Source organism: Ciconia boyciana, chromosome 7 (genome assembly GCF_034638445.1).
Source record: "Ciconia boyciana chromosome 7, ASM3463844v1, whole genome shotgun sequence".
In the NCBI taxonomy this organism is placed as follows: domain Eukaryota; kingdom Metazoa; phylum Chordata; class Aves; order Ciconiiformes; family Ciconiidae; genus Ciconia; species Ciconia boyciana.
The window spans coordinates 57,397,072-57,413,297 of NC_132940.1; the positions used below are offsets into that span (position 1 = coordinate 57,397,072).

The following is a 16,226-nucleotide window of genomic DNA, read 5'->3' on the forward strand; positions in this document are numbered from 1 at the left end:
AGTGAGATTTTCACCATTTACTACCTACAAAGGACATACCTTTGCAAAAAATACAATTTTTTAATATTTTATTTACATTCAGAAATAGAAATCTGACAACATTTAAGACTAGCTAGAGTGCTGGGCCAAGAAGGTCTTTACCACTGTGCTCATTTTTGCAAGCCAGTAGATTTTTCACTCTCACTTCTCTTATGTGTATCTCCAACTCTATCCAATGTCGATGTTTATTCCAAGTATATGTATTCGTTGCACTGCACACAGTTCAGTTCAGTCTTTTCTTTTGTTTTTGAAGCCTCAGGTATTTAAAAAGCCTGTATTTTCAATTTAAGTAGATCTCTATCTAAATTAGATATATTTATAAAGGTGAAGTTTATTTTATTTGTATTAATTTAATAAATTCCACTGAGTATTTTGCTCTTGCACACTGGTATTCTGCTGTTTCAGCTGTTGCAAATACTAACTTTTCATCTTCCAGGCACCCTGCATTTTTGCAAGATGGATATGGAGTACCCATGCACGAGTGCCACTTTTGCTGGCTCCACATCAGTCATGCAGACAGGTTTTCTGCAGCGTAACAATTTTGGAGCACCAGTTATCATTTATGGGTTTTGGGTTTTTTTTAAAAGCTCACTGGTTTAATTCTATTTGATGGCTCCAATTCCCCTTCTGGGAAAAGACTCCTTATCAGGACAGGCACCTGTGATAGCAAATCCTGGCACAGAAACAAGATCTGTGAATGGAAGTGAGCCAATGAGTTTGTTAGAAAAGAAGCACAGCTATGGAAACAAAAATTCTGAATTGGTTTTTTTGCCATCTGAACAGGATGCACAAATAGTAACTGTACGAGCAAAAAGTCATTGAGATTTAGCCAGAGGAGATATTAATAGGTTGTGGTGGTCTCTAGGTATTACTTCTGCTTAGTGTTTCATTATATTTGATAGGGTTTTTTAAGGTAGCACATATCACAGCAGAGAAACAACCTGACTCTGCTCCTACCAGAATTATTGTGATACAGGACTGCATAATGGCCTAACATACCTGAGGAGCTTTGCCAGCCATTCAATTACGTTTCCTTTTTCTTCTGTTATTAAGGAAGAAGGAAGGAGGGACAGTTATTAATATACAGTGTGCTGGTACATGTCTTCTTCATGGTCATTGTGGTGAGAGCACGCTACTTCCTAGTAGCGTGCTCTCAGTTACCAGAAGAACAAGGCAATGCAGTGCAGGATTAGTTTATACTTGGTTAACAACATTGCTAGTTGCTATTTGCACAGTCGAAAGCAATAGAAATAGCTACATTTGGTCTAAATGTCAGCACAGGGAGTGACAGATAGAGAAATGCACCACTACAAGTGAGAGGTGCTAATTAATACCAGCATTTATCTCAGTTTCAAGGTTTCACTTATGACCTTGGCTAAAAACAAGTATCTTCCCGATGCTTTGCTGTCCTTTGCAGCTCCTACATTCTCACCCCTGTTGGAGAGAATCCTTTATGCAATCATTTTTTTTCTTCACTTCAGCATGGCATGACTAACTTGCCAGAGGTCAGAGAGAGCACTAACGACAAAGTACAAATAGTTTTAATAGTTTTCCTATTACTTTCTCCTTTCTTATCATCCTTATTGTGCTGGCACTGCAGTGCCTCTCAAAGCTAGGATTCATTTCAGGCAGAAACTGGCTCAATGTGTGAGATCTTAGTAGTGCTGCAGGGCCATGAGATGTCAAGGTTGCCAAAGCAAGAATAATCTGCCCAAAGGAAACTGATATGAAATCACACCTATGGGAAATGTGGTCTGTGTGTAATCAAGGCCATGATGTTTTGTTAGCAACCCAGATCAATAATTCAAAGAAATGTGAGATAGTTCATGCATAACTTTCCCATAACAAGAAGTTTCCTTGGCTGGAGGAACATCTGACACCATTGCACCAGTGGGCCTGTGTGTGATCTCTCCGTGCCACAGCCACATCCTAATTCTGCCAAGTTATGGTAGCAGCAAAGGCCCTGCCACACAGAGTGCTTTGCCAGGTTAGTGGTGGCTGAGCTCCCTCTGCTAGGACACACAGTAAACTCCCTCCACAGAGGGAAAGCTGGCCTTGCTCTCCTGAGCAGTATTTCACGTCGCTGTTTCCACACCAGGAAAGCTAGTGGGTCAGGTATTGGGACCAGAATATTCCACCTTTGGAACTCTTCTAATTTGGTGAATCTCTTTGTTTCTTTGGGGAAGGAACAAGTATACTCCAGTGGAATGAAGGTTTACTGGCAACAAGGATGCCTACAGATAGGATCTTAGGGATTGCTCAGACTCCATGGAAACCTTAGACCATCAGGTCAGATGCCTAATCCTTCACCATCTGTGCTGAGATAGGCTGCTTACTTGGGAATGATCCTGGTGAGGAACTACCCTTGTGAGAGCTGCCCATAAACTTCAGCCAACTCAGAGTTTTGTTGTCTTCGGACTGCTGCCATCTGAACCTCATATTCTTGTAAAATGTCTCTGAAATGAAGGAACAATGGTGTGTGGAAGATCTCCCCCCCGTTTACTTCACATGTCCCAGTTACACCTGTTTTTTTCTCCCCTTTCCACCAAGGGGAGTGTTTGGGTCTTTCCTGTAATCAGAACACTGAGTCCAAGGTCGGGGCTGCAAGCTGCTTCTGTTCTGAAATTACCTCCGAATCCTCTCGGACACAGCCAACTGCAACGAGCCTGTTTATAGGATGCAAGTTCTCATACTTACTGGCCAAACCATGAACAGGCCCTTAGCACCAAGGGCAGGATTTCAAGTGATCCTTCCTGGCTCCATTTCCTGTTTTCATGTTTCTCTGTGAGGGGGAAAGCAAATACAAAAGCAGGTGGGATGGCAGATATATCAGTGCTGCGTCTGCTGCTACCTCCAAGGGAGCAGTCTGCTGATTGTTGTGGTTTAACCCCAGCCAGCAACTAAGCCCTACACAGCCACTCGCTCACTGTCCCCCGGGTTGGATGGGGGAGAGAATCAGAAGGGTAAAAGTGAGAAAACTCGTAGGTTGAGATAAGAACAGTTTAATGATTGAAATAAAATTGGAAAAAAAAAATTGAAAAGGAAAACAACAAAAAGAGAGAGAGAAACAAAAACCAGGGAAAAAAAAGTGATGCAACCGCTCACCACCTGCTGACTGATGCTCATCCCATCCCTGAGCAGCGACCGCTACCCCCTGGCCAACTCCCCCCAGTTTATGTATTGAGCATGACATCCTATGGTATGGAATAGCCCTTTGGCCAGTCTGGGTCAGCTGTCCTGGCTGTGCTCCCTCCCAGGTTCTTGTGCACCTCCTCGCTGACAGCATGGGAAACTGAAAAGTCCTTGACTCTGTGTAAGCACTGCTCACCAACAACTAAAACATCAGTGTGTTATCACATTATTCTCATGCTAAATCCAAAACACAGCACTATACCAGCTAGTAGGAGGAAAATTAACTCTATCCCAGCCGGAACTGGGACACTGATTTAGGCTAGTGAGCAAGTGTGTGTGGCAGCACTGGAGGCTGGAGAAAAGCTCTTGGAAGCTGGTAGAAATCTGCATGAAACTTTGCTATGTAGTTTGGACATGGGCACAGAAAAAAAGAGAGACTGAATGAACTGTGAGCTATGTTTAAAACTCTAAATACAGTAAGGGCCCGTATCTCTGGTCTGCCATTGATGGGCTTATATTCTTCATTTTTCTGATACGCTTTTTCATTCCTTCACCTTTTGTTTAATTCCTGATATTATTGACAGAAACATGAGGGTGAACCCTGGTGCCTGTACTTTCTTCTAAGCAGTTAGGAAGACAATGGATTAGCTGCATTTGTCTTAATTTCTTATCTACAGTCCAATGTCCTTTCTCTTTAGAAACAATGTATGTTTGCATTTGCAGTATTAGCTTTGTTCAAATGTTGGACAATGTAAAGAGGACTTACAATGTAGCTGGTCACCAGAAATGACTTGTAACCTAGTCATGCTTGTTGAGACCATACAAGGGAAAAAGGGAGTTGGAAGAACTACCTGTGACAATAGTCCTGTCAATTGCTGCATCATATTCTTCTTAAACATGATACTCACAGCAGGTGCATGCTGAGTGTCATGGAGGTACACTGAAACTAACTCAAACGAGGGATAAGCTCAAACAACTTTATTTCACAAAACAGCCAAAACCACACAACAGAAACCAATGAGAAACACAGGTAAACTGAAATCAATCAACATTCCGATAACATTTAACACATAACAGGTTACCCTCATTACCCTTGCTGCCCCATGACATCCTGGAAAAGATGATGAACATTTCACATTTCACACCTCATGGCTTGATGAAAATCAGATTATGTCACTACCAGGTTTCTAGGCCGTTAGACTATCATCTCAAATGCCATTAAATCCCTTGTGCCATATAGTGAGCTCTCTACTTCATCACTTACCAACCTAGCACACTCACACAGTGAGCGTAAAAGTATCTCCTTTATATCCTCTCAACGCTTTCCCCCACAGCAGCAAGACACAATTATGTAGCTCTTAAATTTACTGTTCTTAAATTGCATCTTCGTCAGGGCAATTCTAAGGTCTGTGGAAGGCCCTTGACTGAGAGTACAGCTTTATATTGTTAACAGTCTGACAAGAGAGTGATTCATGTGCAACAACCTTTAATGTTTGAGATTTTGCTACTGTGGATATTATTTGGAGAGCAATTTAGGTAAGTTACTCCAGGAGCACTGGAGCTAAGGAAGGCTCTTTTCTGACGGGTTTGTGCTGAGTGTTCCTTGTGGCTGCTGTAGCCCTGACCCTGTTAGAGAAAGAAATACAGAATAACACTGTCAGAAGAATAGTGTTGTAATCATGTGAAATAACATCTGGAGACTGTGGGATGGGCACAGATACATAGATGGATGGATTATATCATGCAACGCTTTCAACCAGTGGTGGCCTTGGGAATAAAATTTGCACCCACCAGCTCTTTGCAGAAGCATGAGAGGTATTCTGCTTTGGGGACAGTGGGAGGCTTGAGCATACAGCTCCTGTGTTCCAAGTAGGAAATCCCAGAGATGTACTCGGCCAGGGTACTAAGAGGCAAGTGTAAAAACAGCTCTAAAGCATATGTGCTGAGTCTGACAGAATGCTGGATGTTTGGTCAAATTCCTCTTTTTTCATGTGGACACAATTTGTGGTTGGAAAAAGACTACACTTAAAGCCAAAAAACAAAAACAACAACAAAAACCACCAAAAAAACATGAGCAGTGAAAGTCTTATTTAGGCAGCAAATCCTGCTATCTCACTGTGGAGAAGTACTGGAAAATGATTACCCTGTATGTACAGACTCATGGTTTAGAGATATGAAGGTCCTGAACTCTAACCAGGAGCTGAAGGAATACCATCATGATTTTGTCTCTGTTTCATTGTCATTGAAACCGAGATGATAAAATGGCTAACACCACCTTTACAAGGAGTGAAAGGGTTAGTTAGACAGTTTTTCATAACACTTAAAAAGCTAAACCATTTACTCTTAGTATAAATCTACATATAGAAAGAAGGTAAACAATAGGTTAAAATCTTCTTAAAAAATTTTGTTCGTTTTTATGACAACCTTAACTACAATGGCAGTATCTTAGAAGCCCCACAGAATTTCCTCTAATAAAACATTCCTCATATGTGATTTTTTTTATTTTGATGCCCTGAATGGACAATGTTTCCCAACAAAATTAGGATTAGTAAATCAATTAAAAAACCAGATTTCTTACAATGGGGATTCAAGAACTGGTACTCTATATTAAACTAGAATTCAGAAAAGATTAAAATAATTCATTTTTGCTTCATCCTTCATAAAAAGCTGGATAGTAAAATACCCTAAAGGCCTCTGTTCTACTTAGTGGATTACTTTTAGTTGTGCTTTTGACAGGCACCACATTGTTGTTTGTTTATGACAGTTACTAGGAAAGCTATGGACTAATAATTTGCTTTTCAGGTATAATTGTCAGCTAGGTATTGCGTTTGCTTCAGAGTCAGTCCTGACATAATCTCTTAGGTAACAAACTAAATAACATCTGGAAGATCTATGTCTTGTTTGCAGGTAAATAAGCATCTTTCAACAGTAAGATGAACTTAAAATTAAAGATTAATTTAAAACTTAAAAACATTAAGTTTCTCTGATGACTTTGTCACACCTGCTGTGTTATGTTTTTTTAAACAATGCAGCAGCTTTTTGGAAACATGAATCGTGAGCATTAAATAAACCTCGTGAAGTTCCAATTGCTGCAACGTGAAATTTTAGGTCTTCTGAATATGGAGAACAAAAATAATAAACAGAATTTGAGGTTTCCTTAAAAAAAAATTAGGTTAGAGCTGAAGTTAAAGATGATATTTCAAAACTTGTAACTAATGGAACAACCTTTTCAAACAGTGTCAAACCTGTTCTCCAAATCATGATATAGGTGCAGAGCAGTAGTTCTTAGGTCTACCAAGGGAATCAAGAATATAACCATCCTTTGGCTCTGAAGAGTTCTAAAAGTTAAAATATTTCTGTGTATCACTGCAAAGACCATAGGTGTGTGCACAGGTAGGACATATGCACAGTTTCTATGGCCACACTGTTGTGCCAATGCAAATACAAAGTTTGCATAGGAAATTATACTTGCATGTGTCTGTTTTATTGTATCTACTATTAGCTGCCTACCTGGACAACTGAATATCCAATTTTCTCTACTGAAGCCGATAGCCAGAGTGACAAATGTAATTTGAACTACTTAGTTTGAAATCGATAGTGACCACCAAACATCTGTCTGATTCAACAAGTTTCTGCCACTAGAGTTTGTGTTGTAGCCTGATAATCATTAGTGGCTTAAGCTTGATGAGATACATCAGTTCAGTTTGATAGTCAGCCTAAGTTTTTGACTCCAGAAGCAAGTTGTGCATTGTCCTCATGATTTCTGCTGCAAGGGGTGCTGCAAGGGGTAGTGATGCTAGAACAGCAGCAATCTGCTTGTCCCCCTTTGCATCTGGTCTGTGCAGTAACTTCAATAGCTGTTAAAAGGAAAGGCGTATTTAACCATAAAAGTTTAATTTGCTTCAGTCAGCTGTAAAAGCAAGTGCTAATGTTTGTAAAATAATTTTTTGGACAAATGCCCCCTTAGGCCATTGACTGTGCAATTCTCATGAAGGTGCGTTAAAGTGCACCTCTCATGAAGGTGCATTAAAGATACATCTATCTCATGAGGAGTAATCTAGTACTCTGAGCATACCCCAGACATATTTTCCAGCTCAAAGGTGTGCAAATTCAGGGAAACGTGGACAGAGCTCTTACATGGGTTAGAGTCCAACACAGCTTGGCTTTATGACATCATGCGTAGTACTGCAGAATCCTTTCGCAACTGTGTTTGTTCAATAGTATTGCTTAGTCATGAAGGGTGATATCATTTTTTTCCCTATTGCTAGATGTGGCTTTCCTGTGCATAAATATCTCAATTTGAGATCAATGTGGAGGTTAACTAATTGGAGTCAGTACTCCTGGAGCGTGCAGGGTACAACCCTGACCCATTTCCCTACCTTGTGGTAGACACTCTGCAATTTTGTCTTTACTTAAGGCATTAAGGCAAGATACCTATGAAATCCTAGTTATTTTATAACAAAATTTGAAACATTATGGGTCAGTTGAAGGTAGTTTTCTCAGTATTTGTAATATTTCTCAAGCAGTGGTCCATAAAGCAGTAATAGCTTATGAGATCAGAATAAGTGGTCCCCACCTGGCCTGCAAAACCATATTGCCTTGAAGAAGACTGGGTAAATCTGAAGCATATCAATGAATCTATTTAAGTAACCTAGTAAGGTTTTAGTCAGTACTTTTGCATTTCAAGCTGCCTGAAATGTGAGTATTTTACTTTCAAATGCCTGGCCAACCCATTTAAAGAAGGCTTTAGCAGAAGTGGGATTGATTTATTAATCTCAAAATGGACATCCTAAAAAATGCAAAGAATGGCAAAATCCCCTTACAGTGGATGCGACAGTATAAATGTGGTTCATTACATAAAGGGCTAATGGGGTCTGGCTGATTACATGACTGTTGTGTGATATATAAAAACCAGGTAACCAGACATAGGCAAAGCAAACTTCCCAGCAGGAGTGACAGAATTGACTTTCCAGTCTTCGTATTTTCCTCTAGAAAGCAGCCTTGAGATGCCTCAAGCTTCTGGCACTAGGCAGCAGAGGAGCAGATTTCTATCTATCTCCTCCAGTGTCTTGGAGAGCTTTTTACCAAAATACCAGGAATCTGTATTTTTGCCAAAAAACATGGTTCCTGTAGCATTTACTGTGGAGGCTACCCTCCAGACACACCATGATGTCTTTGGCTGGCCAGTAGCATGCTAAGCAAGTACATTTCCAGGGGAAAACCTGGGATTAATGGTACTCATTGTATGTATAAAGTAGCAGGTAGCTCCTGAGGTAGAGGGGTGTCGAAGCATAAGATATTTTTCTTCTTTCTAGCTATCACTGATTTCATCCTTAACCTAATGTAATGTACGGGGAGATATTGGACAAATGCATGTGCTGGTATTGATGCCAATAGTTGCCTACACTTTACTAGCCTCAGGTTGCGTGCTGCTTGTGGCTGGCCACACTCCAGTTCCTCTAGACATTACTCCCTAGTGTCCTTCCAGTGATGTGGTTTTGCTTGATGTAGCTGTGTGGTTACAGACTCTTGTGAAGCATGGACCAAGAAAGGAATACTAGGCATTCGTCCTTTTCTACTTGGAGAAACTGCTCAAACCTCTGGAAGAGCTACCCTGAAAACTTTGTTCATAAGAGTATTAAAGAGAACACTTTCTTGAGAATATGGGCCAACTAATGCAATTTTATTTTAAAATCTAATTAGTTATTTGTCCAAAAGTGAATTGGTTACATTCATGTTTCTGTGAAATAAACCAGGCATCTGCAAGATATATGTCTCCAAGTTACCTAGCAGCATTGAACTAATATTAGAAATGAAAAGTTCAAAATATAGTATAAATATTTTACTCTAATTTACTTTCATGTTTTCAGACTTCTGACATCATCCTGTTGCCTGTTTTTGCAATGCATTAAAGAAAGGAAGCCTAATCACCAATTTTGTTTATTTTGTAAGAGAAAGCAAAACAGAAATGTAACATAGCCTTGGGAAATATAATCCCCTCTTATTGAGTATTGTTAGTTATTATTAGAAGAGGAAACCTTTTTTGTTTGCCTTCTGGGGCATTTTTAATCTTTTTATTCAGATTTGTAGATATAAAAATGACAGAAACAACCAAGATGATGTTTAAAATGAGCTGAAAAAAATCATAGTCCAAGGGATGTTTAGGACTTTTAAGCTTATCACAAGGCACAATATTGAAGTATGGCGAAATGACCTTTGGAGGGTTTTTTTGTGTAGTCAGAGGCATAAACAGGAATATGCAAAGAATACCGTTTTTCTTTCATGTGTGCTTTGTTGAACTGTTGGTAAACGCTATATCTCTCCACCTTTCTTGTCTTTTAGCCACATAATCAATGAGCTGATAGAAACAGAACGGGTTTATGTAGAAGAACTTCAAAGTATAATAGAGGTAAGAAACTCTTCTGAAATGACTTGCAGTGCTTAACCTCTAAGTCATCACTGTGGGTGCACATCCTTCGTGGGCTGAGCACTCTCACCTCCCACCTTGTGTTTAGAGTACACAGGCTCTGTTAGCAAGATAGCTCAGCCTTGGAGATGGAAAATGAGAAGGATGTTTTGAACATCTTTCCTCAGGGCTTACAGGAAGAGGCACCTTTTCTGACCCCAGCCCACAGAATGGTAAAAGTTGCATGGTTCTCAAAGTTATGGACAGAGGAATAGCTAATAATGTGCCTTTTCAAAATACCACCAATAGGCCTCAGAAGCAGCACCCTTGATTTCCATGGGGTCAGACACTACATTTCTGTGAATGCAGGTTTGGAAAATGATTGAGAAAAAGGAAGGCCCTCTTCCTCCTCTTGTTTCTTGCCCCATAGAGTGTCTGAACACAGAAAAGAGCAGCTCACTGCAAATAGAACTCCTGTGCTTTTGAAACTCGTAGGATACCAGCATAACCTGTGTGTGTGGAGTCTGAGGTCCCTAGTCTGGGGAAGGATGGAGGCTGAGTAGGGCTCAATCATGCTTGTATTTGGGTGGGACTTGAAGGACTGGGTAGTTTCTTTTTACAACCATGTGGTTGCTTCTTTATTGGATTTGATCTGTGGGAGCTGACAGCTCTGATAATTGATATATTACTCTTGAGTTTAAAATCTGCACTCAGAATATTCTTCTCTCAAAGTTTTTATTGAAGAAACACAATCCAGTTTCTACAAGAAACAAACAAATAATCAAGCCAAATACCACAGTTCAACAAATAAATCCAAACTAACCCTTTTGCAATGAAGCAGTGTAGCAGAAAAATGTGTCTATCAAACTTAGCAGTTTCCATCCCTACATGACCAAAATGGCTTTTGAATCCTAGGGACATAATTTAAACTTTTTTGTTAATCCATTTGTGGTTAAAAATATGTTTGCACGGCTATCAGGGGTAAAAGCTCTGGGGAAAATTAGAAACATCAGAAATTCATGGGAGCAACAAAGAAGCTGGCATAGGAGAAGCCTTTGTATGCTCTGTTGAGAACAAAAAGCACATAGGCTTTGGGGCTTTTCAGTGTCTCAGACACAGTACTTCTTCCCTGGTAAAAACAGCCTGGTTTTATTTTCCACTCTTTGCAGGGGTATGCTTCAGAAATGGACAATCCCAATTTAGTACATCTGATTCCATCTGCACTCCAGAACAAGAAGGAAATTCTTTTTGGGAACCTCCCAGAAATCTACGAATTCCACAACAGGCACGTGGGAACTGGAGGCTGTCCTGCGCCCTTGCGTGCTACTGTCATTTCTACTCCCTTTATGTGCGGTGCTTTGTCATACTCACACATACACAGGCAGGAAAAGTCATCCTCACTTTGCCTCTGTGTGTGCCCTATAAAACCCATGTGTGCAGAGCACCTGCAAAATCATATATTTCATCTTTTTTGTGAAAGATTATACCCTTTTGTGCATTTACTAGTGATTTCCCCTGGCATTATCCATTTTGAATGTCCCTCGTGGCGAGTATTTTACCACCTCCCTTGGTATACTGGTAGATGTCACAGGACTAAATCCTGATGTTCCTTCTCTGGCAAAACTCCTCTGTGAGGAAGTTTTCTTAGTGTTCAGCTTATTTGTCCTGTATTTCTGTTATCACATCAGAAGACATTATATATTTGATAGCACTTTTCTTAAGGAATTTTATCCTTCACATGATCATAAACCTTTCCAGAAGCCTTGTCCACCGTGTGCACAAGGTGATCTAGTGCCCATAATTACAAAATACCAATTATGAACAAGATTAACCTCTTTTCAATCCTCTTTCAAAACACAAAGCTTAGGGCTACTTCTGTAAATTTCCTGCTTTTCCTAGCCTTGATTAAGTAAAACTGGCTGTAGCCAAAGTGAGAATTTAGGAATTCTTTTGGATAATAATTGCCCGTAAGAGGTAACAAACAGTTGAACAAAATAAATTAAAAAATCCCTCTTCTGCAAGTTCAAATATTATGCCAGAGTAGTTGATACATAGTAGAAAAATTCTTTTCCAGTTTATGTATTATTTTGAAAGAATGTGTCTTCCATTTGGAGAATGACATTCCCCTTCCTTTGCAAGCCTGGTCTTTCTTTCCCTTAAGGCTTAGTGCATTGACTGCCACTGCAGAAGCCTTTGGACTACATCCCATATTTTCACTGCTTGCTGATTAAGCAACTGCATCTGACAGAGCTTTTCTGTCTTTTCTAGCTATTCTGAAAAATCCTCATAACCAAATGGGAAGCAGGTGTTTGGGCAACATATTGGAAACAAATCTCAACAACCAGAGGAACCAGATGTATCAGATGCTTGTGAGCAGATGAAAACATGATAATATTGGTGATTCAGGCAGTCAGCTGTGAACCACATCCCATTTTTCTAAAATATTTATATTTCTTTGTGTGTCAGAATTGTTACCTTCCCCATTGAATCCTCTTACTACAAAAACGTAGACTTTAAGCTGCATTTACACAGAAGCTAGCACACACTGTGACTGGGATGTTACATTACTGTTTGCTTTCCTTTCTCCCTCTCAGGATTTTCCTTAAGGAGATAGAAAATTGTATTGAAAACCCTGAGCTCCTTGCCCGATGCTTTTTGAAAAGGGTAAGTAAATTCTTTTGCAGGTTTGTATGAATATTTATGCTCTTATCCTACAGTACTTACAGATTTACTCCTATCCTTTCACTCTGATTGCTTTTGTGAATGAGGGAAACTCACATAAGCAGATGTTCCCAAATTAAGCCACAGTTACCAAGTGTGTATTCTGAAACCTGAACCTTTACCTGGCTTACTGACGGGAAGAGATTTGTTACAAGTGTTTTACCAATGTATTTTAACTCCTGGTTAAAAAAAAATCAGTGATCCAAATGTTTGACATGCTTTTCATATCTGACAAATCTATACCAGCAGCCTGATGTATCCCAGACACCACTCTACTGTAAATAAGCAGAGAACAGTATCACAGCAGATTGCTCTAAGTGCAGACAGCACATCCTGTTCCTGCCTTGTTTTATCTCTCTTTTCTCTGCACCATTCAGGAGACTTACTCCCCTGGAACTGGTCCAGCAGAGTCTACCTTCCTTGCATGGTGAAACCCCACCAGCTCCATAAGACTCTGTGAGGTTGATTCCTTTACTTGTTCACATAATTCAACAACCAAGTGGGATTCTGCCCACTTGTATGAAGTGGTGAGCATTAGCTGTTTGTTTAAAAGTAGAGTGAGCTCAGTTTATGAGAAAGCCCAAAGCCAAGAGGCAGTGGTGGCTTTGGTCAGACGCATGTGTCTTCACTTCCTGTGGCTTTCAGTGCTGAAGTTCTGCAACTCTCTCCTCCCAGAGCTCCCAGTCATGTCACTCCCACACAACCCCTGCCAATTAGCATGACTTTGTTCTGTTTCCTGTGACAGAACAAAAGGTGCTTGTTTACATAGCACTCATTCAGAGACCCTACTAATAAGAAAAAACCTGTTTTGGTGGGTTGCTACTGTTTTCATAGTCTGACAAAACTGCTTGAATAAGATCCTGTGTTTTGCATGGGAAGTGGAAGAGGCATGAAAAACGGGAAAATCTGTCCTCTTCTCTGTAGTCAAAGGTACCTCCTGCTTCCACTGTATACTACATCTAGCATTTGCTGCTTTTCCAGGGTACATATTGAATCTTCTTTTTTTAACAAGGTGCTGTATGAAATACAGACAGATTTGGATGAAACATACATACCCCAGTTGTCAGAGGTGTTGAGCACTGCCACATCTCTAAGATTTCAATGGGAATTATGAACAGGTGATACTTCCAAAGGGTAGGCCCCCGATTTACAAACAGGTCAGGCTGAAGAGCATCATACGTGTATAAATGTGATTATAAGTCTGCTGTATTATATTCTGTTTAACAGTGAAGCATTTAAAGCTTGAGTAAATGACACTATTAAGGAATATGTTGTTATCCTAAGATTCAGATGCTCAGTAGGAAAATATTGTGGTGAAATCATTATGCAAAATAGGATAAACAGTCTTTGAGGAATGCAAACCTTTGAAATCCAAGAAGCATAAAATAGTCTGTATGTTGCAAATATCCCTGGATTTGGAGCTAAAGAGAAACTCTCAATACAGAATTGATCCTGTAATTCTGCACAAAGTTCAAATCCCATGTTTAAATATTGTAGCTTATGTCTCTCTCTGTAAAAACAGCTGTTGAGCCCAATTCTCCTCACTATTCTACCAATATGAAATCAGCAGCACTAAAGCTATGGTTCAGGTGTGAAGTGAAAGAAAATCAGTCCCTCTGTCACCTTTGCTTATCAGTTTCTATGGCCTAGTCAAGCAACACTAAATCTATTGAATAAGAGGTTAAATCATGCATTTGCTTTCTCCCTGTTTCAAATTTCGCGCTCAGAAAGCAAAGGCTCTCTCCTGAGATGTCTCTGCTCACACAGTAGCACCTTTGATTCAAGAACTTGCCCTTATGTTCTGTTTTTAGAAGAAGCCACATAAAGTCCAGAAATTTGTTGTTTCTGTTGGACTGCCTTTAGGAGGCACAAACAAAAGTCTGGTTGTGTGTTTGTGTTCCCCATGATTTGGCAGCTTTTTATGTCTTCCTGCTGAGCAGAGGCTTCCAGCTTGCCCCATGAGTTATGACTGTGCTTGCTTTGGCATGGGGGAAACTGAAACGGCTGCTGTTCAAGGTGATGCCGAGTTCTGGGAGGAAACTCGCATTGTTGCAGATTCACGTCTCCATTTCTCCTTCTTTGTATGGGTGTAGCCATCCTGCCACAACATCGTGGTGGGGCTGTGATTAGAAACAGACTGTTTTTAGACTCATACTTGAAGAATATTACCCTGTCTGATCACACTGGGTCTTTTCAGCCCTGATTCCAGAGCTGCTTAAAAGCATCCCGAGAGCTGCAGTGGGACACCTTGGTGCCTGAGTCCCTCCATCCCCTGCCAGTCATTCCTCTGCCATGTCCCCACACACTCTCCCACCTCCACCAGTGCCACCTAGTCAGCTGTCACCATAGATGTGAACCCTTCTTCTCAGGTGATGGCAGAAACAGTCTGTGGAGTCCCAGCCTACTTCTCCTCTCTGGCTTCTCTCCTGGAACATGGTAGCAGAATCAGGTGAAAGATGAGCCAGAAATGCCCCTCTTGTCCTCCCTCCCACTTTGCCTGATGTTGTTAGGGAATGATATTCATATGAACTAAATTACAAGCCAGCCAGCTCAACTTTGCCCACATGGCAGCTATTATAACATCACCAAGATGCTTGACCTTGCTTAAAGCTCTCTGTGGCAAGGACTGAGGGGAGGGATGTGTACTGAATGCCTTGCAGGATGGGTCTTCTAGTGCTTTATCAGCAACAAGAGGGACACTCTGGGCCGATCTGCTAAACACGGGGCTGGGAAGAAGGAAGGTTTACCAAACCAAGGCAAGAATGCTCAGGAAGAAACAAAAGCTGTGTTGGACTGCTTACCAACATGTGCCAGGTGAGGTGCCTGGTAGGAGTGACTCACTGTGGATTACCACTGTTTACTTATTCATATTGCTAACCTTGGAAAAAGTTAGGGCATTTCATCATTCAGGGAGAAAGAAGCATTTAGGAAAGGAAGCTATCTGTGAAAGGATTGTAGCAGCTGACCAGAAACCTGCGAGTTGGATTCAAAGGGCTAAATTCTAATCTGAAGCAAAATTTATTCATAAATCAGCAGTCAAAAAGATCATTGGAACTGTGCATATATGCCATGTGCATGAAAGGTTGCAAAGATCTTGGGATGCAGATCACCGTGGAAAGGAAAAGCATTACAGGAGAGATGAGCATGGTGTAAAAGTACCAGCAAGAAGTCAGAACCTCTGGATATGAAAACAGGATGTGTGGAACATTTAAGACTGGGATTTGAGTAATTAGGCAATTAATTATTTCTTGGCATTTTAGAATCTGATCCTAGTAATTTCATCAGGAATTTCCTATTACTTACACTATTACAAAACTTAAAGCTGTATTTAAAGATGTAAGTATCTGCCTGAGCTGGTGTCACTGATTTAAGCAGCAGTAGATTGCATTGGCATAGGGTGGTTCCACTATAACAAATTACTGGTAAATTGTTGATTATTGTACCTTTTTTAAAAATTGAAATTGGTATTTTTCTCTTAATCCTAATAGTGCTCTTGACTGTCACTGTTTCTGGTCTTCTTGCCCAGTCCAATTAGGTTTCTGTGGGCCAGGAACAAATCGTAATGCTTGACTACACTTTGTTATTACTTTTAGTTTTGTGGGTTTTACCCCCTGCTAACTTCCCTCCAAGGCAACATGTACAAACAATTCTATTTGCGTGAAGAAAACTCTGTGCTTATTTTGAAACAGCACCATTAATATCTATTGAGTTGCAACGGAGCTTTTCGTATTGCATAATCCTTAACACAGTAAGGTGTTGCATGGCATAGCTCTGCTTTCACATCTGATTCATCAGGGTGACACCAGGATAGGTCTATAGAGGAAGATAGCAGCAATACTGATTTCTTCTAGTAACTCGATACAAAAGAAACGCTTTCCCTGCACCAAGAGTGTATAGGCACTGCCCAGTGAGCTGAAAGCACAGAGGC

At 40.4% G+C, this 16,226-nt stretch overlaps 1 protein-coding gene across 1 annotated transcript in view; it reads left to right on the forward strand.

Annotated features, from left to right (window-relative positions):
• MCF2L2 (MCF.2 cell line derived transforming sequence-like 2) overlaps positions 1-16,226 on the forward strand; it is a 164,606-nt gene that overhangs the window by 106,166 nt on the left and 42,214 nt on the right. Inside the window, exons 16-18 of the mRNA XM_072867200.1 lie at positions 9,514-9,580; positions 10,747-10,862; positions 12,172-12,241. Of these exons, the coding sequence (XP_072723301.1) occupies positions 9,514-9,580; positions 10,747-10,862; positions 12,172-12,241 (253 nt within the window). The remainder of the gene's footprint in view (positions 1-9,513; positions 9,581-10,746; positions 10,863-12,171; positions 12,242-16,226) is intronic.